Source organism: Physeter macrocephalus, chromosome 8, assembly GCF_002837175.3.
Source record: "Physeter macrocephalus isolate SW-GA chromosome 8, ASM283717v5, whole genome shotgun sequence".
Classification (NCBI taxonomy): domain Eukaryota; kingdom Metazoa; phylum Chordata; class Mammalia; order Artiodactyla; family Physeteridae; genus Physeter; species Physeter macrocephalus.
In genome coordinates, this window is record NC_041221.1 from 11,696,386 (window position 1) to 11,721,865 (window position 25,480).

At 51.3% G+C, this 25,480-nt stretch overlaps 1 protein-coding gene across 1 annotated transcript in view; it reads left to right on the forward strand.

Annotated features, from left to right (window-relative positions):
- Positions 1-5,224: 5,224 nt before the first annotated feature.
- Positions 5,225-25,480, forward strand: part of LOC102982101 (interferon-induced GTP-binding protein Mx1) — a 59,729-nt gene continuing 39,473 nt past the window's right edge. The window contains 6 exon segments of the mRNA XM_055086383.1: positions 5,225-5,366; positions 9,206-9,393; positions 9,497-9,796; positions 10,417-10,609; positions 11,949-12,080; positions 13,810-13,954. Of these exon segments, the coding sequence (XP_054942358.1) occupies positions 5,225-5,366; positions 9,206-9,393; positions 9,497-9,796; positions 10,417-10,609; positions 11,949-12,080; positions 13,810-13,954 (1,100 nt within the window).

Consider the following 25,480-nt stretch of genomic DNA (forward strand, 5'->3'; position numbering starts at 1 on the left):
GCCCAGGGCCTCTGGATGATCCGGGCAATAGATCCCGCAGGACACAGACCCCGGAGACTCTCCCTGTAACTTCCTAATGCCAGGGTTTGAAAACCATTTTTTTAGCCTCTAAATTTCTTCCTTAGAGGGAAATTTGCGCACAAGTCAAGTGAATGAGCAAAGAAGTGCTCGGGATTTATTTTCTAATTTATAATCTTATTTTTTGTTTTGCAAAGGATCGCGGGGGGAGTGAAGCCGAAACTGAGGCCGGCTCCCCCCGTCCCGTGCCAGCCCCTCATCCCAGGGGCTCCTCGGGGTTCCCCACACTCTGGTGATGGCAATGCCTGACTCACCCACCCCCCCTTTAGTCACAGCGCCGCCGCCGCCGCGGGGAGACCTTTGGGGCGCCCTGGGGTGCACGCCTGTAGTATTGCAGGTGAAGTAACCAACCCAGGACCAGAAAGTGGGGCTAGCTCGGGGCTGGGTTCCCAGCAAGAACTCCCCGAGCGCGCAGGGACCAACCCGAGTATGAGGGCATGCACTGCACAAGTGGGGTACCGCGGGCAGCTGTGGACGTCCCTTTTTGGCGTGTTCAGAGCTTGATATGGGGAGAGAGTGACAGCACAGAGCATCTCACATAGTCCTGCTGGGCCGCGCTGCGCTAAGTGACCGGATCTCCAAGGGTAAGTCCGACCCCAACCTCTCTGAGAACGTGTTAGCAAAGCAGAGTCTCGGGCATCTGATCCTGGGGTGGGTGGCAGGGCAGGCCCCCCCCCCCGTGTGTTTACAAGCCCACCAGGAAACTTAGGTGCACATTCTCACCAGGACAGCTGTGTAAGTCACCAGGAAGCATATTGATTCTTCAGTTTCTTTTCTGTGGCAGGCCCCACCCCCCCGTGTGTTTACAAGCCCACCAGGAAACTTAGGTGCACATTCTCACCAGGACAGCTGTGTAAGTCACCAGGAAGCATATTGATTCTTCAGTTTCTTTTCTGTGGCAGGCCATTAGTTTCATTTCTCTTGCTGCCGGAAAAGAGAGCAGCAGGGAGAGGAGCCGTTTCTATAAAAGGGAAGCGGAGGAAGGGAGAGGGATGATTGGCCGGGTCTCCACTCTGCAGGTGCACAGGTAAGAGCTGGGTCAGGGCAGGGAGGGATGCTTCACCACATCTCTATGCAGCAGACATGCTTTCCTTTTGAAAGGATTTTCTGGTAAACATAGCTTGGGCCAGAAGGCTGGAGACAGAAAGGTAGGTGTCTGAAGCTGCCCGTGTTGCTGCTGGCCTCCAGCCATCCCTGCAGGCAGAGAGCACGTTCTAGAAAGGAAGTGGCTGGACTGGGAGCGCAAGGGGACCCGTCTCCCCAGAGCTGGCCAAAGGCCTTGGGGTCACAAAGAAGTGGCTTTGGGAACTTCCGTGGAAGGTTCACATCTCAGGGTGGGGAGAGAGCTTTGTGCTCTGTGATGTTCTGATTTTTTTTTTTTTTTTTTTTTTTGTGGTACACGGGCCTCTCACCACTGTGGCCTCTCCCGTTGCGGAGCACAGGCTCCGGACGCGCAGGCTCGGCGGCCATGGCTCACGGGCCCAGCCGCGCCGCTACATGTGGGATCTTCCCGGACCCGGGCGCGAACCCGCGTCCCCTGCATCGGCAGGCGGACTCTCAACCGCTGCGCCACCAGGGAAGCCCTGTTCTGATTTTCAATAAGAACTATATTAACTATAGTCACCGTGCTGTACGTTACATCTCAGAGCTGATGATACTGTATCGCATTTTTGAAAGTTGCTAAGAACGTAGATCTTAAAAGTATCGCAGGAAAAAAATGTAAGTATGAGGACAGATGTTAACTCATCATGGTGACTATTTCACAATACCTACAAATGTAGGAAAAAAGAGAAATATATTATTGGGTCTGTGTCAGTTCCTGACAGGGCGCGCCTAAAACCCTTGGGAGTGAAGAGAGCATCGTCTTCTGTTATGTTAATGAAGGGACTTCAGGTCGTAGTGTTTTGTTAATGAGATGGGAACCGGTTGCCTGGGGGAAGCGATCCTGTGACCCGAGGGCTGAAATTTTCAGTCCCACCCCCAGCCTCCGGGAAGGGAAGAGGGGCAGGAAGTTGAGTTCAGTCATGATGGCCAATGATTTAATCAATCATGTCTAGGTAACGAAGCTCCTTAAAACCCAAGCGGGTTTGGAGAGCTTCTGGTGAGCATGTGGAGATTTGGGAGAGTGGTGAGCTCACAGGGAGCAGGGAACCTCCCCACGCCTCCCACGCCTGCCCTCTGGGTCTTTCCATCTGGCTCTTCTTGAGTTAAATCCTTGTATTATAAGCCTGTGATCTAGTAAGTAAAATGTTTCCCTGTGAGCCGCTCTCGCAAATTATCCAACTCCAAGGAGGGGGTCATTGGAACCTCCGATTGATCTATAGCCAGTTGCTCAGAAGCACAGGTGACAACGTGTACCTGCTAGCTGCTGGCATCTGAAGTGGGCGGTGTCGACTGGGGAAAAAAAAGCACAATGTGAGAGCTGTGAGTTAAGTTTTATTGGGGGCAAAATAAGGACTATAGCCCGGGAGACAGAATTTCAGAGAGCTCTGAGAAACTGCTCCAAAGAGGTAGGGGCGAAGGTCAGTGTTACATATGATTTCAGTGAAGGGGGTACGTGCAGTCAAGCGCACGTTTTGACAGAGGCGCTGCTAGTCAGGAAGAGCAGGTGTCACCGTTAATGATCTTAGTGCTTTTCTAGATACGAGGAGATGCAAGAACTGGGCTCATAAAATCTCCTGAGAATCTCTAACTATCTGAAGGCCTGTTCTGCCAGTTTTTCCCAGCGCACAGAGCGCCTCATTCCTGATCTCCGCCCTGAGCTCCTTTCAGGGGGTGTTGACCTTCAGCCACTGCAGTGGAGGGTGACTTCATCCTTGTGGAGGCAGATGGCGAGTGACAATTTGTAGCTGACGGCAGGATGGGGTGGGAGCTGTTGAGTAGGGCTGAGCCCCCTCTGATAGCCCTGTGACACCTGATGCCATGTCCTGGTAAATAGTGTCAGAATTGAGTTAACTGCTTGGTGATGTAGAAGAACACACGCATTGGAACCGGCATCAGAACTGAAGCCCCAGAGCCTGGCCTCAGAGCTTCAGGAGCCCTCCTGCCCATGGTAGTGGTGGCCACCGTCAGTGGTGTCCTGGAAAGCTGGCTCTTCTGAAGGGCGAGGACACCTGATTTCTTTTTTTTTTTTTTTAATTTTAATTTTAATTTTTTTTTGCGGTACGCGGGCCTCTCACCGCTGTGGCCTCTCCCGTGGCGGAGCACAGGCTCCGGACGCGCAGGCTCAGCGGCCACGGCTCACGGGCCCAGCCGCTCTGCGGCACGTGGGATCCTCCCGGACCGGGGCACGAACCTGTGTCCCCTGCATCGGCAGGCGGACGCTCAACCACTGCGCCACCAGGGATGCCCCAGAGGACACCTGATTTCTAGCATTTGCTGATGCCCCTTGTAGCAGGTACTGGTACGTGATTACGCCTTCAAAGTTTTACTTGGAGAGAGACAGCTATGGACGCCAAGTCTTCCCAGCACAGAAAGGTACGTTAGTGTCCTAGGGCTGCCGTGGCAAAGTACCCCAGACTGGAGGGCTTAAATATCAGAAATGTATTCTCCCCCAGGTCTGGAGGCTGGAAGCCTGAGGTCAAGGCCTCAGCAGTGTTGGTTCCTCCTGAGACGCTGAACGGAATCCTCCGTTGCCTCTCCCAGCTTCTGGTCATCGTCAGCACTCCTTGGCACTATTCGAGGAACATATCTCGGGAGGCTGAGGTCACACAGCCAGCAGGAGGGGATAATCCAGGCCACGGGGTCAGCCGTGACCCATGACCCATTCTGGCAGATTTTACAGGACGGTCAGACACGGAGCTCTTTCCCGCCTGCTCACACGGAGCCAGGGGCTAAACCAAGGGAAGGTTTAGACTTGGATCCGAGAGTCATGACATCTTTCTTCCTCTTTCCTGGAAACTGTGACAAAATCTCAGTGAACCAGATTTTTGTTGTTGCATTCTGCTTTTAGGAGAAATTAATTTCTATTTACTGGGAAGGAAGATGAAATATCCCCACAGGTCTATGTGAGGGGTCATACAGAGTCAGCACAAATCTGTCAAAGGAGAAAGTGTTAAATGAATTGCAGGGTTCTCCACGATGCGGGCGTGAGCCTTCCCGGCTGTGGGGCGCCCCAGCAGAATCCAGGGCCAGTGCGGGTCCCGGAGGCCAGACCCAGGGCCCGGGGGATGGGTCCCAGGGAGCTGCGATCCAGGCCCCTGGGACCGGCGACTCCTCTGGGACTGACTGAAGCATGTAGAAAGCTGGAAACACAAGAGAAGCAAAAACAGTCCAAAGGAAGAGGGCCAGGGAGGAGGGGCTGGTCTTCAAGATCGCGTTTCTGAACTCTACCCATGACTAACGGTAATGCTCTGTCTTGAGGTTTCAAAATCGGAATGGCGATACTGTTTCCTCATTATCGAAGTAACACACTATTCATGAGAATCCTGAGTCTGTGCGTTTCTAGCCATGGGACGGTGTCTCGGATCCTTAACTTGTCTGAACCTCACTTCCCATCTTATAGAAAAAGAGGGAAGACAGAAATGAAATCCGACAGCACGTGAGACTCCACGCGCACGTGAAGAGCGCGAAGGAGACACCGGTGTGGTCTCCGAGCCCCTGAGAACTCCACCTGAGCCTCCTCCTGGCCTCTCTCCCTGCCCAGCCCTTCCCAGCGCCCGCCTGTCCATGTGTCTGGCCAGCGGTCCCATCGCCCCGTCCCCATCCCCGACTCCTTTCTCAGCCTGTTTCCACCCACACCCGCCCTCACGATGCTTCAGAATCTCCCCTGCGCTCTCCTAGCAGGTGTCCCCAAATTTTCTCCGTCCTGGGCACCGTCTCAGTAATCGGTTCATGGTGCCCCGACCAAAAGACACGCTTAATGGTTCTATTGATTCATGAGTTAGGTCCGAAGAACTCAGTATCAGTCGGTAACGTGGTGGCCGACAGACATCCCCGTGTACCCTGGGAAGCTCTGGTGACTCCCCGTGTACCTGCCAGTTTGCTGGGCTTCCCCAGGACGCCCGGGCCCCCAGTTTGGGAACACAGTTTTACAGCCTCGGCTAAGTCCCTTTTCTCACCTGTTCATCCCTCATGGGTCTTATCTGTGATGTTAGTCATCTCAGCACAATTTGAGGGTGTCTTCAACAGACGGGGCGCCGTCCCCATGGTCCCGGCTGTCCGTGTTGGGATGGATTCGCTCTCCCAGCTGTTCCAGGGCTGGGTGGACCGGAAGGTGGTCAGAAGCGAGGGGACAGTCCAGTCTGGGGAGAGGCGGGACGCTGAGCTGGGGCCGCACGGCTGCGCTGGTGCACGCGGCCAGGCCGGCGGCCAGCTCTGGGCTTCCTGACGTGTCCTCAGGTTGAGCCACGAGCCCATCTCTGCCCTGTGGCCATCTTCCCTCTGGCTGGGACTGAGCTACATCCTTTCGTGATAAACTGTCCTCTGCCGGGACGGAGATCAGCGCAGCCTCCATCCTTGCAGGTGACGGAGGACACGCGAAGGGGCCAGGGACGACTCACAGCGATTCTCTCCTTCCCCTTCAGTGGCCCCTCCATCCGCCTCCTCCGCCCACCCTCCTGCCGTGGTCCCCTCTGCCAGTCCACCCTTTGCCCACCCCCGGGCTGCTGGTCATGCTCTCGTAAGCGGACACAGCCCATTGCCCCTGCACGGATCTAGGTGGGGAGTAGGGGCAGACACCTCCCAGCCTCTCTGTGGAACCACTGCCTCTTCAGCTGCAGCCTCTCCCCCCCGCACCCTGGATCCTCCAACTCCCACCCCCTCCCCCCAGAAAAGGCAGAGGACATGCATGCAGACTCCCCGAGACTAGCTCTTTCGTGCCCTGCCCTAAGTTGTTTTCACAAGTGCCACGGTCAAACCATAACACCAGAATAATCTTTGTTAAGGCCTTGGGGACAGGAGCCAGGGCGCAAAGCCAAGCCAGAGGCAGCTAGGACCGCCCACAACTTGTCCTGAGCCTCCACACTCCCAAGGCCAAGGCTGCGTGCGACACATGGCCTCCTTCCCTCTTTGACAAAAAGAAGCACTCGATTCACCAGGAGAGCCAGCTCCTCCAGCTGGGCCCTCTGCAAAGTAATCTCTTGAGTTTTTATATTAAGGAAGTTAATATAATTTTACTATAATTTCCTTATATTAAGGAGATTAAATAAATCCCTGGAAATGTTCTTTTTTTGGGGGGGGAGGGTGGGCCGCACCACTCATCTCCGTTCCCCGACCAGGGATTGAACCTGGGACACAGCAGTGAAAGCACCGAATCCTAACCACTAGACCACCGGGGAACTCCACTGGATATGTCCTTTAGGGCATATTAATTAATTTTATTAATGAAAGAAAAAAGCAGAGATGTTTTGCATGAGATCATATTTTCTCTTGATACCTGCCGGAAGGCTAGGTGTTTTGTAAAACGAATAATTTCACTGGGGAGTGTGGTAGCCTGGGAGACTGTGAGATGCGGAACACATCAAAGGCTGAACCTCCGGGACTCAGAGAAATGAAGAAGAACGGGAAGATGCAAAACAGCTGTAAAAAACCCAGATTTATTTTTGGTCCCCAACCAGAGGGAGGGGCTGTCTGAGAGCCTTTTCCTCTAAAGCTAGCTTAGGCCACGGGGCCCTCCAAGGGCTAGGCGCCAGCGGTTCCTGACCAGGCAGTGCCTGCATCATTCCCACGCAGCCCCAAACATCGGGGTCGGCTGACAGGCTGGCTGTGAGGTTGGCCTTCCATCCAATTCACTCGTGAGGTTCCGCGGAGCGATCTCACTGCCCTTCATGCACAAGAGGGAACAGAAGTGCTGGCTTAGGATTTGAACACAGAGGTAAGGGTGCGCCTTCCGCTTGACAGCCTTCGCAGGGCTCCCCAGGGAGCCCGGCCAAACCTGGGGATCCCCCTTCACTTACAGTCTCCGGGTCAGTGGGGCTGACCCCTCAAAAGAGTGCAGGTAGAAGACCTTCTCTGCCTTCTTCCAGCCCAAACCCAAGTGTCGGGTCCAGCCCTAACAATGCCAGGAAAGGCCAGGGCACAGGCCAGACAGGACGAGGCAGAGAGGCCAGCCCCCTCCCAAGAAAGGAGGTGGCCCTGGGCTGGGCTTTCTGAGCCCCGCCCCAGGAGAAAGGGGTGCTTCTCCCAGTTCCCTGAGCTCATACTGACCTCAGGACATTTGCACTTATGTTTCCTCTGCCAGGAAGGCTCCTCCCAGGTCCTCAAATGTTTGCTCCTCTGCTCCTTCATTTCCTGTACACAGACACACCCTCAAACAGACCCCCTATCCCCTGACATCTGACCCCTGGCTCTATGAGCCGCTACCTTTCTTCCAGACACTTCATCGTCACCTGGGGTTATATCATTGTTGGTTGGCTTATTTCTTTGGGGGGTGTCCCTGACAGAATGTATATACTAGAAGCAGGGACTTTATCTGGCTTGATCACCACTGTACCCCCATGGCAGGAACTACCTGGCACATAGTAGGTCCTTGTATTAGTTTGCTCAGGACACCATAACAAAGTGCCACAGGCTGGGTGACTCAAACAACAGAAATTTATTTTCTCACAGTCTGGAGGCCAAGAGTCCAAGATCAACGGGCCGTTAGGGTTGGTTTCTCCTGAGGCCTCTCTCCTGGGTGTGTAGACGGCTGTCTTCTCCCTGTGTCCTCACGTGCTCTTTCCTCTGTACACCTCTGGGTTCTAATCCCCTCTTTTCATAAAGACAGTCAGATTGGATTAGGACCCACCCTAGTGGCTTCATTTTACCTCAGTCTCCCCTTTAAAGGCCATATCTCCAGTACAGACACACTCAGGTCCTGGGGGATAGGACTCCAACATAGGAACTCGGGGACATGAGTCAGCCCGTATCAGTCCCCAAAGCATACTTGTTGAATGAATGAATGAATGAACGAACAAATCACCCTCATTTTTAAAAACAGGTCAGTGGCACACACAGCGTTGTGAATGTGCATATGTACAGTCTGAGGAAGGCAGACTGTTCGGCCCAGCATCCAGAGATGCTATAAAATATGAAAAGGTAGGTTAGGACCAAATTTTTTAGGAACTCTGTTCTGAAAGAAAACATGACAGAGGTTTTTAGAAAGGGCAGTGACATGATGAGGCCAGGGGTTTAGAAGGAAAAGGGCCACAATGTGTGCGCAGGGGCCGCTGTCGAGTAGAGGGGCCGGACGGAGGGCCGGACTGCAGGACCACAGCTGGACACGGGGTACAAGTGGACGCCCCAAAGCCCAGCTACGGGGGAGGGGCCACCTCAAGACTCCAATCCGCCCCACTGGTTAGTGTGCCCTGGGGCTGGCATAAAAAAATTCCCCAAACTCGGACGCATAAAACGAGACGTTTATTCTCTCCTGGTTCTGGGGGCCGGAAGTTCCAGGTCGAGGCGTCGGCAGAATTAGTTCCTCCTGGAAGCGTGAGGGAGGATCCCTGGCAGACCTCCATCCCGGCTTCTGGGGTTCCGGCCCCCCTTGGGGTTCCTCGGCTTGGGGTGGCATCCCTCCGATCTCTGCCTCTGTCGCCCTCTGGCCGTGGGTCTCTGGGCCTCAAATCCTCTCTGCCTGTCTCTTCTTGGATTTCGGGCCCACCCTCATCTCCAAATTCTTATCGATTACAGCTGCAAGCGGCCTTTGTCCAAATAAGGTCACGTTCACGTGTGCAGGTGGACGTGCATTTGGTAGGGGCGGAGCCATTCAACGCACCGTATCCACGCCACTCCCAGCGGAGGGCGTAGCAGGAAAGGGTTCATGACCCAGGGCCGCTGGCTGGTCTCTGGGCCCTGACGTAGGCCGGTAACCGGACCTCTGCGCTTCAGCTTCCTGACCTGGAAAAATGAAGACTAGGAGCTGACACGTCGGGCTGTTGTGCAAATGAAATGAGCGTCTTAGAGCAGCGCTAGGTGAGGCGGGCGCTCAGTACCGCCAGCTCTTTCTAGGGCGCTGACCACCTGATTGTAGGCCCCATGGAGAAGCAAGAGACCCAATCAACCATCTGTCCCAGGCTCCCCAGCAGCCCGACCTAGTCTGTGTGAGAAACAGTGATGGCAGGGCAGAGCTGGGCTGCAAACGGACCCGGGAGGGGCTGCCTGTCCTCTCCCCGAGCCCTACGGTCTCCTGTGCAGTCCTGAACCTCAGGTGACACGGAGCCCATCCGAAGTGACAGCGGGACATTCAAACTCTCCCGTGGAAGCGTGGAGTCCACTAGTCCTCAGGCCCCGGGGGCCCACGGAGACCCCTCTTACGCTCTGCGCCTGTGTGTCGCCATCCGCCCCTCCTGCAGACGGGGCCTCTGCTGGGCTACTGGCCCCCGCTGTGTGCAGAGGGTGGGTTGTACGGGGTTGGGCGAGGCAGAGCTGGAAAAAATGCAGCCCTGGGGAGGTCTGCTGGGGGACGTTTGGGCCACGTTCCCGGCTTGTGTCTTTGTAGAGCTTGCCAGGAAGATCGGAGGTGCTGAGCAGTGGTGACCGCACCCACCAGCTCCCCAGGCGACGGCTGGTGCCTAAGCCCTACGTGCAGCCCAGGTTCCTCCCAACACTGTCCAAAAGAAGAACTGAATTCCTTCCAGCAGCAGCCACGACTGCCACCGGGCGCAGCACCTGGACGGATGATGTACCCCCCAAACTGGCAGGGGAAGGGAAGGACCCGGTTTTCCTCGCCAAGGACTTCAACCTGCTGAATCTGAACCATCAGCAGCCAGGAGGAAACGGGGACCAGCAGACGTCAAAGGTAAGTCGGGCTCAGGTATGGTCAGGAAGGGCGCATCCCAGCAGGCCCCGGGGGTTGGCGGGGCGGGGAAAGGCGGGAAATAAAACCTGCAAGTCTGGTCCAGCCCCAGGAGCACTACTGGTGTCCCTCTCTCTCCTGGGCACTTCCAACAAGCACCAGGGACAGACACAGTCTCTGGGGGCAGCAGTGGCCTTCCTGGACGTGAATCTGGGGGCTCCGTTCCCTGTGCTGGGGTCTCCTTCCTGGGAGATTTGCCTCCAGCTATGACTAACGCTGTCATCACCGCGAGCCTGCCATCCCCACCCTACCCCAGCTCGGCAGCCGTGGGCCCGCTCCTCTCCTTCCTCCAGCTGGGAACGCCTGCCGCTTGGCGCCAGTTGGCCTGCTCAGACGGGCACCTCCATCTCCAGCCCCAGCCAAATATGCCCCCCAGCAGCAGAAGCAGAGCCTCCACAGGAAGAGGGCACAGGGGCCTCCGTGCAGGCACATCCAGATCCACCTCTCATCCCTCCTGCTTCTAACCCAGCATCAGTAGATGCATCAATTCGGCCACAAATTCCCGAAGGTGGTGGGAGCCCCATCAGAGGCCAAGACTGTGAAGTCTGTTGTGTCTCTTCCAGAGGCTTGAGAATAACCTGTACAGCCAGTATGAGGAGAAGGTGCGGCCCTCCATCGACCTCATCGACTCCCTGCGGGCCCTGGGCGTGGAGCAGGACCTGGCCCTGCCCCCCATCGCTGTCATCGGGGACCAGAGCTCGGGCAAGAGCTCCGTGCTGGAGGCGCTGTCGGGGGTCGCCCTTCCCAGAGGCAGCGGTAAGCTCTGCCGGGCCAGCCTCCTGCAAGCCGCAAGGCCTCCCGGGGACCGGTGGGCTCAGGGGAGGTCGCTGGGAAGGCCCCCGGGGGGGCGGGCCGCTCCCCCAGGCCCTGGACGCGGCTGTGTCTGGAGTGCATGGTGTGGGCAGGGGCCTGGGGGCAGGGCCCTGGATGTTCCTGTTTGCCCCTAGTTTCTGAGTCCTCTTTCACCTGTCAGTAGTCCTTGCATGGCCTGTATCAGTCGATTTCTTTCTAGTCATCTTTCTAAGAGTGTCCAAGCATTTCTTCTTTGATCTTGTTAATTTGTGAGTTTCAGGTAACATGTGAAGTCTTTTTGAAGAATTTTCTCAACACTTCCAGAAGCTATCAGCCAGGATCACGGTGTGCTAAGACACAATGTTTCCTTAAAAAAATTTTTTTTGTTCGGCCATGCTGTGCAGCACGCAGGATCTAGTTCCCCACCCGGGGATGGAACCCATGCTCCCTGCGCTGGGAGTGCAGAGTCTTAACCACTGGACCGCCAGGGAAGTCCCTGTTTCCTTTAAACGTTTTTTAAGTGTGTGTAGAGTTAAAAAGCTGTTGTATATTTCTGATTTAATAAAATAATTATAAAGGAAGAAAAGAAGGAAAGAGATGGCCTCCTGTAGTGGGTGGAGGCTCCCCTGTCCTGGTTCCCTCCCTCATTCCCATCTCCGGCCAGAACTGCTCATCGGCCAGACCCAGCCAGAACCCAGGGGCCAGGGCTGCCTCCTGGGCGCAGAGGACGGAGTGGGGATGCCGGAGGGCTGCCTGGACCCTGCACAGCCCCCAGTAAGAGCGCCCTGGCCTGTGCCTCCTCTGACCAGGCAGCTGGGCCTTTACTCCAGAGTCTCCTGTGAGTTTCCCACCTGCCCCAGTGCCTGACACGTGATGGAGTCAGGGTGGGGACAGGGCTCCTCCTCTCCGCCCTGGTTCAGCGTTGTGGGGAGAGAAACCGCAGAGCAGAGAGTCTGGAGGCCAGTGTGGCCATGGCAGTCTTGTGAGGCAGGCAGGTAGCCCTGGGCATACCCGCCTTGTAGGACAGTGCTGTGCGCGCCTCCACGCCCGAACGGGAGGGGCTTGGAGGGGCCGGACTGGGTCAGGCAGATCTCACCGCTTCACGTCCTGCCTGTCCTGGCCCTGGGCTTCCACCTGGACCACGCCCCAGGCCTTTCTAGGGCCCGGGGGAAAGTGATGGGGCTTGGACTAGGCCCTAGAGATTTCAGATGAGGCCTCTGGGGACACCGGGGAGAATAAGAGCAAAGGGCACCTGTGAATGCTTCTTTTTAAGGGAAACTTAGGATGTTTGGGAAACTCTCAGGGATCATAACCAGGTGTCCGCTGGTGCTGAAACTGACAAAGCAGGAGTGCAAGTGGACCGGGAGAGTCAGCTGCCGGGAGACGGAGCTCCAGGTGCAAGACCCCTCCCAGGTGGAGAGAGAAATACGGGGAGGTAGGGCCCCGCGGGCGGCTGCAGGTCGGCCCCCTCTAACCCCAGTCATCACCCGTCATCGGGGCCTCTCCAGCTCCACAGCAAGCACCCGTCTCTTCTTTCCAGGCTTTGCCGTGTGCCAGTCCCCCTGCCTCAAATGCCGTCCCTCACATGCTGTCCCTCCTCCTTGCCTGCCTAATTCCTACTCTTTCTTTGGGTCTCAGTTTACCTGCCCCTCCTCTGGGAAGCGTCCCCTACAGGACCCCCGGCCCCAGCTACCCTGGTCACTGCTGGGTATGTGTGTCCCAAGGAGCTGCTCTAACCTAACGTGGCTGGTTGCCCGTGGCCACGTCCCTGTCCCCATCCGATGCAGCTTCCCCCAACGCTGACCCCACCCACCCATCATTTCTGGAAGCATAGCCAACAGTTGAGATTAGCCTTAGGTAACTACAGAATGATCAAAAGGCTCAGCTGCTCCTGGAATCCACTTCTATACCTGCTCAGAGGGGACCCTGGAGGTCACCCCCTCGCAACCCTGCCCCCCAGGTCCCTGAGCATGCCCACCCCTCCCCCAGGCTTCTCCCCCTTCCTGCTCTCAAGCTGGGCTCAGCCAGGCAGGCAAAAATTAACCCTGACCGTAAGAGGAAACTCTGCAGCCACAGCTTCCATTCCAGGGAGATGGGCTTCTTCCTTACCAAGCAATAAACTTAGCATCTGAGGCTGGGGTTTTTATATGACTCCGTGGGCTCAGCACCCCGAGAATCCTGTTGCCTCAGCTGGCTCACCAGAGGGATCCCCCGCAAAATAGAGAAGTACTGCCCCAATTCTAGCATCCACCCCTCAGAACAGAAACTTCTTGAGACCCTCAACTGGCAAGTTTCCTAGCTTCACATAATAAAAGCTCTGCACCCTCTGTGCCGGCCATGCCTGTCCGGGGCTGCCTCGTGCCCGGCACCTCCTGCAGCCCCCTGTCGAGACCTGCCCAGACTCTCTCTAGCCATGAGCTCTGTGGGCAGGACTAGGAGAGCACCATGGGTGCCAGCTTGGGTGAATGTTCTGTGGAAGGATGTATAATGAGCGTCTTTAGAATAGTGTCTTGGAACGCTGGTCCACTGCTGATGGAGGGTAAGTTGCTGTAACCACTTTGGAAAACTGGCACAATATCCACTAAGGCTGGAGGTGTGCACACCCCATGATGCCCCAAAAATCCAGTCCTGAGTACACCCCCAGCCAAAAGATGTACCAAAAGTCAGGTTCCAGAATTTTCATAGCAGCCCTCTTGTGATCGCCCCCCCCACCCCCCATTGGAAACCACCCGGTGTCCATCAACAGTAGACTGGATCAAGGCACAGGGTAGAATAACACATGGTAATGAAAAGGAAGAGCCCTCAGCTGTAAGCTCCAATATAGGGTCCAGCCTGTGAAACTCACCAAGCCACGTGCTTGAGACAATGGGTACTTTCCTGTATGTATGGTACACTTCAGTACAAAGTTAGAAAATCGTATCTTAGGTAGTGACCCTGAAAGGTTTACAGAGGAACAGCCTGGTTGTCATTCCCCCGACCCCAACTTCTATCTCTAAAGAATTAGGCAATTAGTCAGGGCTGTGCCCTAAGTTGCCTGCCTATTTCTCACCTCAGGGCTGTCCCCAAATATAGGTGAAATACGTAGCTGCCCACACGTTTCACTGCTTCTGCTAGGTTAGGTTGTTCATTTGGACTCTCGGTTTTTCTTCTCTCGGTCTCTGTAGCCCAGGATGCCCTAGCTGGCAATGGAGTTGGCATTAGCCACGAGCTCATTAGTCTGGAGATCACCTCTCCTGAGGTTGCAGATCTGACCCTCATTGATCTTCCCGGCATCACCAGGGTGGCCGTGGGAAACCAGCCCCATGAAAGGTGAGCCTTTCTAGAACTTGGGAATGGGTCCCACGCTAAGCTGGGGAGACTTCTGAGGTCTCTGCCGGCAGCCCCAAGGGCTCTGGTGCACCTTCCCAGCCCTCACTCTGAGTAGTTGGGGAGGAGACTGGGGTAGGACCATCTAGGGCTGGGGAGCTCGTACTCAGATTCCGACAAGGGCCTGGCAGGTCATGGAAACAGGCGAAGTTGACTCATTGGCACTGGAGGTGTATAGGTGTTGACGCCCTGCCCCATGTTGTCCTGTGAGAATGTTGGCCCGGTGTTACCACTATCCCGATATTTAAAAGAAGCCAGAAATTGGATTTTTACATGGGATCTGCCAATTTTAGCAACGGTTTTTTAAACTAACGCTACGTAAGTCAATCAGAACACAGACCGCTATCTCTGATCAGGGGCAGAAAGGCCAGCACGATGCACAGGAATGAGAACCGCAGACCAGCAGTGACCCAGTACAAAGCGACAGCCGCTGAGCCTTGGGCTTCTTTGCCAAAGACCTTCCCCCCTAAGGTTGCCTGAGGACACAGTCGTCACTGGGATGCCAGAGTCACACATGATCTTTGGGCTGGGTTCACCCCAAGAGCAGCCTTGTCAAGCTTTGCCAGGCCAGCTCACATAGAGGTCAAGGAGACAAGGATGGTCTCAGGAGCGGGGTTGGGGTCCAGGGTGTAAAGGGACAAGGTGGAGGACGGGGAGAAGATGATACCCTCCTGCCCTAGGAGCGGGGTCACTTAACTGCCCTCTTCCCTTTTACGGGAGGCACTTCCAGTGTTGGGAACTCAACCATAGCCCAACTAGGATTGTGTCAGTCCCTTCTGGATGGGGTCTCTGCTAGCTCCACTGTGTCGTGCAGTTAAATTACTCTTTCTTCCTATATCCAAATCACCATTCTCTGTCTCTCTAGGAGCAGTGTAGTTCAGTCATTTCCCTTACTGTGTTAAGGGACTAAATCCACACTTCTTACCCCGCTTCATTCAGCAGACGGGTGGGACTTCCTAGGGTATGAGAAAGATGCTTGCCTGGGGTCAGAGCATATGCTGCTTCTTCCTGCCATAATCTCAGGAGTATCACAGGGAAGATCTGTCGATGAAGGAGGGGTCTCATCTAGCCATAGGAATCAGGGAGTCTTTGAGAAAGAAGAAATATCAGTGATGAGCTTTGGAGGATAACTAGGACATCAACAGAGAGCTCAATAAGGGCAAGTGGGTGGACATTCCAGAGGAAGGGGACAGGCTAAGCCGAAGCCCAGAAGTGTAAAAACTGGGTCAGGCTCTGGGATGTCTAGCCGTGCTCTTGGGTGACCAGAGACGTGTTCTTCCTTTGTGATTCCTTGGCATCCGATCAAGGCACTCATCAAAAAGTACATCCAGAGGCAGCAGACAATCAACTTAGTGGTGGTCCCCTGCAACGTGGAGATTGCCACCACGGAGGCACTGAGCATGGCTCAGGAGGTGGACCCCGATGGAGGCAGGACCGTAGGTAAGAAGAAAGAACCAAGCTTCTGGAGGACAGGAAGCCAGGGGGAGACCCCTCATATATTTAGAAGGTCCTGGAATGTAACTCTGTTAGAGGCGCCCACATCCTGCCTTAGATCCAAGTGCTGTTCCCAGGGAAGCTCCATGGGCTTGGGGTGAAGTCGAGCACAGCAGATGGGTCACCCTCACTGACAGTCAGGGTTAGATGTGTGGCCAACATTTGGAGGTTCTTTGCCCTCCTTCCTATTGTCCCTTATTTGCATTCTTGAACCATTCTGGATGGGGGAGGAGAAATGCCTTATTTGCTCTCCCACAATGGTCCAGAAAGGAGAAAGTGGCCCATCAGCTCTGCAATTCCACAGGTAAAGTTCTTGTGAGTCCTTGGTGCATGGAAAAGACTTTCCCAGGGCCTGTATGAACATACTCAGGGAACACGCTTCCAGGCTTACACTGGAGCACAGGTGTCTGCAGAATTTATATTCAAGCAGAATGCTTCCCTTCAATTTCTTTTTTTTTTTTTAAAAAGTCACTCTGGAAGGCATTATAGGGCACTTGGTTTAAGAGCACAGACTGCCTGAGTTTGAATCCTTGTTCTACCACTTACTGGCTACATATATCCTTGGGCAAATAATAGCTGCTATTTAAAAATTTTTTATATTATTATTCAATATCACTTCTTTCCCAATTACTTCACCTACCCGTCGAGTTTGCCTTCCTGAAAATTTGCAAGTCATTTTCCTAGACTAAATGGATACTCAGTATATCACTGCCTTTTCCACTTTTTCCTCAACAAATGCCTAGTTTTCCAGTAAGGATAAAAATAACGCTAGGGGAATAGAGCTCAAGTGTAATGTGTTATTATATGCCAGACTACACTTGTGCCCTGTTAGCTGCTGACTTCTACAGGTGTCTAGAACACATTGAACCAGAGAGAAAACTCAGGTTTGGGGTCACCGGTCATTGTGCAGTTATAAGTCATTAGGGGTGTCTTATTGATGACCACAGAAGATAATATCGTCTGTTCAGTAGATTGATCTAGTTGGATATCAGTGTCTCCGTAGAAACTGAGTAACACCAGTGGTAGTTTTCTGTTCTTCTCATTAGCCACAAACTCTAATAACCAAAAGTTCTTGCTAAATATTAGCTATTATTGTTATAAATTCAGCTAAGTACTATAACCATAGAGTATACACAATCCGACCTTAGTATATTCCAAACAGCATTATAACATCAATGCAAACTTTCCATGCCTTCTAGGTCAAGTACAGAAATAGAGAAAAGTGTGCTAGGTTTAAAAAGGAAATAGAACATACACTCATGTACACAGCAGCCTTATTCACAACATCCGAAATGTGGAAGCAAACCAAGTGTCCATCAAGAACACAGTCACTTGGAAATCACAGCTTTTGGTCCAATGTGAGCAGGAAGGAGTGAGGGCAGGAACCTGAGAGGAAGGCAGGGAGGATATCGAAGGAGGTACCCACCAGAAGGGGCGGAGTGAGTCTGTGACAGGAGACATTAGAGAGAGGGCACAGACCCTCCTTACAGTAGGGGATGACGTGGTTTTGGAAGCATGGTGATGGAGTGGGTCGGTTCTGATGATATACGCTGCCTAAGCGTCTGGCACCCAGCAGGCACCCAAGAGACATTTGTTACATAAATCACACAAGGCAGTTAATGAGTTGAGGGAACGGGTGAGTGAAGAAAAGTACAAGTCAGAGGAGTGACGGTGGAATGAATGAATGAATGGGCTGGCAGGCGCTGAGCCGTCAAGGCTGCAGGAGGCTTTGCTGGTCACGGCCAATAAAAGATCCCGTAGCCTAGCAGCATTCAATGTATTTGAGTAGAGAACCAACCTCTCCAGTGCCCTTCTCCAATCACCTCACAGGAATCCTGACCAAACCAGATCTAGTGGACAGGGGCGCTGAGAAAGGTGTCCTGAAAGTCATGCAGGACCTCACATACCATCTCAAGAAAGGCTATATGATAGTGAAGTGCCGGGGTCAGCAGGAGGGCACGAACAAGCTGAGCTTGGCCGAAGCAACCAAGAAGGAAATGCTGTTCTTTCAAACACATCCGTGCTTCAGGTAAGATTCTTTAGGACAACCTTGGACTCCATGGAAAGCAGCCCCGCCTACCAGAATTGGCCTAGATGATTACCAAATTAGATATAAAAATTATACAATTAGCATAACCTACCCTGGTCTTTATTTCGGTGTTAAATTTATTGGCTTACTTAGACAAACCATTTTTTCTTGGACTCCACTGATGAAAAATCGTAACAGGGTATATTTCATAAGGCAGAGCACCCTTTGGTTTCTCAAAATGTTTTCACTTGCTTTCCCATTTGAGTCCCACAAAAATCTTGAAAAACACTGGGATTTTTCCCATTGAATCGGGTACTTTTTTTCCTTTCACTTTATTTAGGAGCTTGCTGTTCCTGAACAACAAGTTCAGGGGGAGAAGGGTAATACGATATAGAGGTCACTCCTGCCTTAAGGAGAGACGGTGGGGAAATGGTGAATTTTTGCAGACCAGGTTTGCTACTTGCTCTGTGCCCTCGGGAGATGGCTCAGCCTCGCTGAGCTTTTGCTTTCTCATCCGGCTAATGCTTCACAGGATCGCGGTCAGGATGAAATAATATGGCACAAGCACGTGTTCTGGCCAGCACTCTATAAATACCACCCTGGTTCCTTGTTTCTCTCTGCTCCTACCCTGAATGGAAGAAACTGATCATTTTCAGTAGTGTTAGGGGTCACATGGAGAGAAAACTCTGCTCATCAAGCAGAGAGAAGATTCTGTTAACAATCACATCCATGGTTCTCGTCCCTGAGGGAGCAGCGGAATCTGCGAGAGAGTTTGTTAAAATCCAGCTGGCAGTGCCCTGTCCCAGAGTTTCTGAGGTCTGGGGTGTGGCCCCAAAATTTATGTTTCTAACAAGTTCCCAGTTGAGGTTGACGTCGCTGACCCAGGGACCACACTTTGAAAACCACTGTTCAAGGTCTCTGGGAAAGTTAACTCTTGGATAAAAAAGTGTGCTGAAGTGCTTTGTTGTTGAACATCTGAGATTTAATCCTTGTGTGCCCACATGCTGGGTCTCAGCCCTTGCAGGAAAGGCACTCACAGTAGCACTGGAAAAATGATCCTACTGGGTCCTTCGTGAATTTATGTTAACAGCAAACAAGCACTTAGCAACCAGACCACCTGGCACGTGACCCTGGGCGAGCTACTTAACCTTCTGGTGCATTTGCCTTTCTTTAAAATTGGTTGTTCAATGATTAAATATTTGTAAAGCCCTTAGAATCATTTAGGCGCTTAGTAAGCATCGTGTAAACATTTTTCTAAATTTAATTTTATGGTGGAAAGAATATTTATCATGAGGTCCACCCTAACAAAAGTTTAAGTGAACAATGCAGTACTGTTAACTATTGACACAATATTTTTCAGCAGAGCTCTGGAACTTACTTATCTTTCATAACAGAAACTTTTTGCCCTTTGGTTAGCAACTCCTCATTTCTTCCTCCCCCCAACACCTGGCAACCACCATTCCCTCTCTCTGATTGCATGAGTTTTAGATAGCTCACATGAATGGAATCATGTAGTATTTGTCTTTCTGTGACTGGCTTATTTCACTTAGCATAATGTTCTCAAGGTTCACTCATGTTGTCACATATTGCAAAATTTCCTTCTTTTTAAAGGCTGAATTATATTCTGTTGCATATATCTACCACACTTTTTATCCATTTACCTTTCCATGAACATTTACGTGTCTCCACATCTTGGCTATTGTGAATGGTGCTACAATGAACATAGGAGTGCTAATACCTCTTTGAGATCTTGATTTCAATTCTTTTGAATAAATGCCCAGAAGTGAGATTGCGGGATCATATGGCAGTCCCATTTTTAATTTTTTAAGGTACTTTCTTACTGCTTTCCATAGTGGCTGCACCATTTTGAATTCCCATCAGCAGTATACAAGGGTTCCGATTTCTCCACATCTTTGCCCACACTTGTCTTTTGTTTTTTTGATAATACCATCCTAAAAGATGTGAAGCGATATTTCATTGCAGTTTTGATTTACAGTTCTCAGATGAGTAGTCACGCAAAAACGATGCATTCTTTTGAACCAGAAAACACATACTCAAAGAATATTTGGTTGCAAGGGGCCAGTGGTTCTCAAACTGTGTGTGCACAAAAGTTACCTGGAAAGTTTGTTTAAATTCAGCTTCCTGGGCCCCTGGCTGAGTTTCGGAGTCAGTGGGGTCTGGCGGAGGCGGGGCCCGTGAATTTGCTTTTCTCAGTTCCCAGATGATCTGGGGAACACACTTTGAGGAGCACTGATTCTAGTGGAATCCCCTCAGTTTGCAACAGAGAACTCTGAAAGACATATCCCTGTCTAAAAGATATATCTCCTGTCTAATGGAGAAAAACATCTTTTTTGCAAAAACACTTTGCGTTTTGATAATTTTTTCATAACATAGTTCTCAATATTTAAATATTTCATTTTAAATTTTGAATTTAAGTTTTGTACTCTTTTAAATTAATTTTTAAAAAAATTTATATCAAGACTCAATTATGATAATTTGAAATATCAGGGAAAAAATTAATACATTTCTGCCTAGAGATACAAATACAAACTGGAGAGAGAGAGAGAGAGAGAGAGAGGCTGAGACCTTAGCAACTTCTTGGTACCCTAATCCACAAACTGCCTCTAAATCTCAATGAGCTCATCCTGCCTGGCTGGCTGCACCAACGTCGTTCACACAGGTGTCTTTACCTGTAGTGTTTACCTGCTCGGTGGTGAGCAGGATGCAAAGTGGAACTCTACTGCTTACCAGCCCAGCAATGATATCAAGCAGTTTGGCTCTCTGAGCCTAAGGTTCCTCTCTTGTGAAAAAGAGGCAATGAAGACACATGCTTTGTACTGCAGTGCAGGGCTTCTCTGCGACGTGAAGGGCTTGGAATGATGCTTGACCCAAGGGTAACCCTCCTTGGTGCCCCTCTGCATCCTTCCTGCTCCTCCTCTGTTAAATTATTGTTAGCAATGTTGACTGCTTAGGACTGTACCCAGCCTGACAGCGACACACAGACATGGCCTCTACCAAAGCACCATTTATCAGTTTGTAATGCTCAAATGACCACCAACATAACATTTTGCTAAAGAAATCTTCCATTATATTCAAGCATCAACTACAAATTGACACTTGCCATCTGCCTCTACAAGGATTAAATCATGAGCTGTTGCAGCCGCTGACCTTCAAGCCCCCCGAAAGGAGCTCAGGGTGGAGATCAGGAATGAGGCCCTCTGTGCTCTGGGAAAAACTGGCAGAACAGGTCTTCAGGTAGTTAGAGATTCTCAGAAGATTTTATGAGCCCAATTCTTGTACCTCCTCATATCTAGAAAAGCACTAAAATCCTTCATGGTGACGTCTGCTCCTTGTGACTAGCAGTAAACTTCACGAGACTAGCAGAACCCTCTGCAAAAAATATGTGCCTTGATGGCGTGGACTCCCCCTTCACCAGAATCACATGTATACTGACCTACCCCGCTAACTCTTTGGAGCAGTTTCTCAGAGCTCTCTGAGATGCTGTCTCCCAAGCTATAGTCCTCATTTTGCCCCAAATAAAACTTAACTCACATTGTTCATGTTGTGCATTTTTTAAAGTCAGCACAAGGATACTTTTTCTCTCAATGAAAAGCACTGAGCCAAACACAACAAAAAAAACAAAAACAAAAACTGACCCCCATCTGATTCCTCCCCGCTCTGGTCACTTGACAGAACTGCAGAATTCTTGACACCAGGTGGTTCAAGCTGCAGTGTATAAGCATCGCCTCCAAAGCCCTTCTTGAGCTCTTAACAGGGGTCCATCTCAACAAGCTTCACACAATAATAGAAATTCCGGATCCCCCTGAATGCTCTCAAATGAGACTCTGCCCACACACCTAAGAAATTTGTCAGCTAATTTCATCAAGCTGCAGCGTTTCATTGTTTCCTCTTCTTTTGTTCAGAAATCGCTCCCTTTGTTAGAGAATCAAGTAAAGGAGAGTCACCAGAGGGCGACAGAGGAGCTGCACCAGTGTGGAGACAACATCCGCAGCAACGAAGCCGATTAAATGTTCTTTCTGATTGAGGTGAGGATTACCGGGGACCCCATGTGACCCTCGGACACAGAAACCAGCTTCTCCTTCGATGGTCGCATCCTTCCTTCCTGGTGGCCCTGCACATCTTGAGGTGGCCCTCCCTGTATGCGAGCTTCCCCGCCTGTGGCTTGCGGGAGCCCTGCCCTGCCCTCCCTGGCTCTCACCTGGGGGGTGAAGTGGCTGGTGGGTCATCGGACCCCCTTGAAGCCCCAGGTCCCACACCACACTCAGCTGTCCCAGGTCCCAGCTCTGTGATATGGTTACAGCCCAGAATGATGCTTTTATCTCATTTTCAGAAAATTAAGGTGTTTAATCAGGACATTGAAAAGTTAACAGAAGGAGAAGAAATTGTAAAGGAGAAAGAGTCCTGCTTATATAACAAAATCAGAGAGGAGTTTAAAAGCTGGATACTCATACCTGCAGCCAATACCCAAAAAGGTAAGTCTGGGGACAGGGCTCCCGCAAAAGCAGCATCATGTTTACCAAGACCAGAAGCTACTTCCGGCACATGAACAGTGTGCGAAGAGCTGACTGTGCCCACACGAGGGGCCCCTTAGTATCTGTAACAGCTTCCCACCCATCAGTGTGGTGCGCTGACCTCACCAGTTCAATAGAAGACGATTCCACCACCTACTTCCAGCTTTCTTCTTGCTCCTTTGCTCTGAGGCGAGGCAATTTCACTTACCCCGTCTCTTCCCTCCTCTTCGCCCCTAATCCAAGATCAGAGAGGTCAATGCTTTGACAAGAAACTCCTTGCTTCCCCTGGCAGAATTCCAACTTCCATTCTGCTGCAGCCCAAATGCCAATAGTGTGTGTGCCCATGGGGTGTGTGTGTGTGTGTGTGTGTGTGTGTGTGTGTGTGTGTGTGTGCACATCTTTGTTTGGGCACTTGATAAAAACAGCACCATTCCTTCCATGGTAGGAGTCCTCCAGCTGTAGTCTGGATGTATTCTTGGGAGAGCTGTAAGTGCCATAAGAATTTTTGAGTTTCTATTTTCATTTAATTAATCAGATTTTTTTCCTACCAATTATAAGCATTCAACTTCTTTCTCGGGTTGATGACTGTCAACTGAAACACCTTTGAATAGAATAAAATTTTTCGTTCTTAAAAGTCAGTATTTCTCAAACAACTGGCATTATCAGACCATGAATATTTTTTTCATTATAAGAAAAAGTCTGTTTAGAAACATTGTCATAGGGTTCATTGGGTAGTCAAGACTCGAGAAAAAGTGCCTATCTTTAAAATGTCCATGAAATTATTAGAATTTACCCTGGTGATTTGTTTTATGTTGCAGCTAAGAACATCATTCATGAAGAAGTCTCAAAATATGACAAGCAGTATCGAGGCAAGGAACTTCTCGGATTTGTCAACTACAAGACACTTGAGACCACTGTGAGGCAGTATCTCGGACAACTGGTAGACCCAGCACTCGAGATGCTCCAGAAGGCCGTTGGTGAAGAACTCTCATAAGTGCCTTTCAAATGATCATCCCAGTACCTCCCATAGCCTCAATGCCTTGAGGGAGAGATTGGAATGGAATTACCAAACACAGCCTGCAGATGCTTGCCCATCTGCGGGGAGGACGAGAGTGTGTATGAACTTTATCTACCTCATACCTAAGCCTGGACGCCGCTGTATGGGGAACAGTCTGTTGCTAACCCTGCAGAGAACACACACCCAGGAAAGGACCAGAAATTGATAGGACCTGCTCAGGGTGGTGGCGTATCTGGCATCTCCCTTTATGGGGATTATGTACCATCCCCCCATTCTCTCTTGGTCTGTAGATCTGGGGAGCTCGGCCCTAGAATGGGCTCATTGTATCATGATGTAGCCTTCCTGTGTCTTTAACCCATCTCATTCCTGCTTGCATTTTACTGATGCTTTGTTCTTTCCTTGATCAGAAATTATCTGGCAAACTTTCACTGACACAGCCAAAAAAAATTTTGGTGGATTTTCCAACCTTAATCAGACAGTCCAGGTAAATGCCCTCAGTTTACTTGTTGGTAGCCTGTACTACTGGCTGATTTATCTGGGTTTAACCTTTGAAAGAAGCTGGATGATGACTATCATTTGGAAACATAAGGCCAGGGTTATAATGGCACGGTTGCTGGGCTGGTGACTCCAGGAGCATCTGTCATTTTGCTTCTGCTCCAGAGTGTCTGCACTGCCTGGAAGAAATGAAACGGAGCACGTGACCTGGTTATCCTTTCTGCAAGACCTTCTGCAGCCTGGCAGGACATAGGCTGGATGGCAATGACCATACCTAGTGATGGGCTGGTATTTTTGAATCTTATTCTTGCACAAAGGACTAGTCTTACTCCAAAATCTTTATACGTTTGACTTAAAATATTGCCACAGCTGTGTGGGTTTTCACTTAGCAAGTTAGTTATTGAACCCTTCCCTCAGGAAAGGGAAGAGACGGGTGTTTGGCTCCCACCTGGGCTTAGATAAAAATCCTCTTCCACCCAGGCATAGACAGATGCGTCAGAAGCTCATTCCATGGGCTCAGGAGAGCAAGAAAAAACATTTGTCATTTTTTCTATAGCAAAAGAGTTTCTCCTTTCACCTCTTTGGCCAGCTGTTGGAAAACAAGTCACTCTTCTCCAGCTATGCCAGGGGCCGTGTCTGAGTCCTGGGCTAGGTGACGTGCCTGGGCCTTGATCACCACTTCTCCAGGCTGGCAGCTTTCAAGATGCATGCGTCCTTCCTGGGCCTTAGTGGTTGGCCCCCTGGGTGCCCCATGCTCCTGAACACACGGCTGGTCCTCGTGAACGCTTCCCCAGCCCTGCCAGGGCGCAGAGCACTCTGCTGCAAACACAGGCTGCTCTGTGGCCGAGGAAAGTCCAAGGGCCTCTGCCCCCTGTGCCATCCTGGGATGAATAAGGTCTGGGCACGGCTACCCGACACCCACCCAGACGCACTCCCCCTGAGTCTGTACCCTGTTCTCCTGAGCCACCTCAGAACCAAGGGTCTTGTGTCCTCCCGTGAAACTCCTCTTGGGAAGTGATGCATAGCCCGCTTCTAGTCTCAGGCCCCAAATCTGCAAGGTGAGGTGGGGTGTTGTCACACACGTGGTTTTGGCCACATACACTCCTAAAAAAGAAGGAAAACCTGCCCTTGTGAAGCTCACAGTTTCTCTCTTCTCTCAAATTACTGTCTCTGCCTTCAATGCACAAAAGTCCATTTGAAACTCAAAAGCCAAGAAGTGAACCCATTCCACTATGTCCTCTCTCCCTTTCCCGGGATGCCTTTGACCGTGTAGGTGACATGGGAGTTGCAGGATTTCTGGGAAACAGGGTCGTGGAGCTGTTATCCCACTGTGCTCATTAGCCCTGGAGACATTCTTGAATGCTTGGATTCAAGCCAACTACAGAGACAAGAGTGATGGGCATGAAAATGTAGAATAAACCATATAATTGAGGAAAAGCTGAAAGACGGGGATGTGGGAGGAGATGGAGGTCGGGGCAGAGAAAAAGAACAGGTGTGTGCTCCCTTTGGCAGCACGTATACTAAACAAACAAACACACAGACCGGCAGTAGGGAAGGTGAGCCTGGCACAGGCAAAGGGCAGAGTCACAAGATAGGACAGGTGAGGACGGCAGCAGAGGGTGAAGGGGGACCTCCTGAAAATCGCCATTTAAAAGTCTCAGGCCTTCTTTGACCTCGGATTATTTTTAACTCCCTGTTCAACATAACAGTATTCCTAGGCTGTTTAAACAACGTGGTGGGGGGAGCAAAAAAAAAGTAATGTGTTTCTCTTTCTTATTCAACCAGAACAAGATTGAAGACATAAAAACAAAACAAGCGGAAACAGCAGAAAATCTGATCTGGCTTCAGTTCAGGATGGAGTAACTGATTTATTGTCAAGATCAGATTTACAGCGTGGTTCT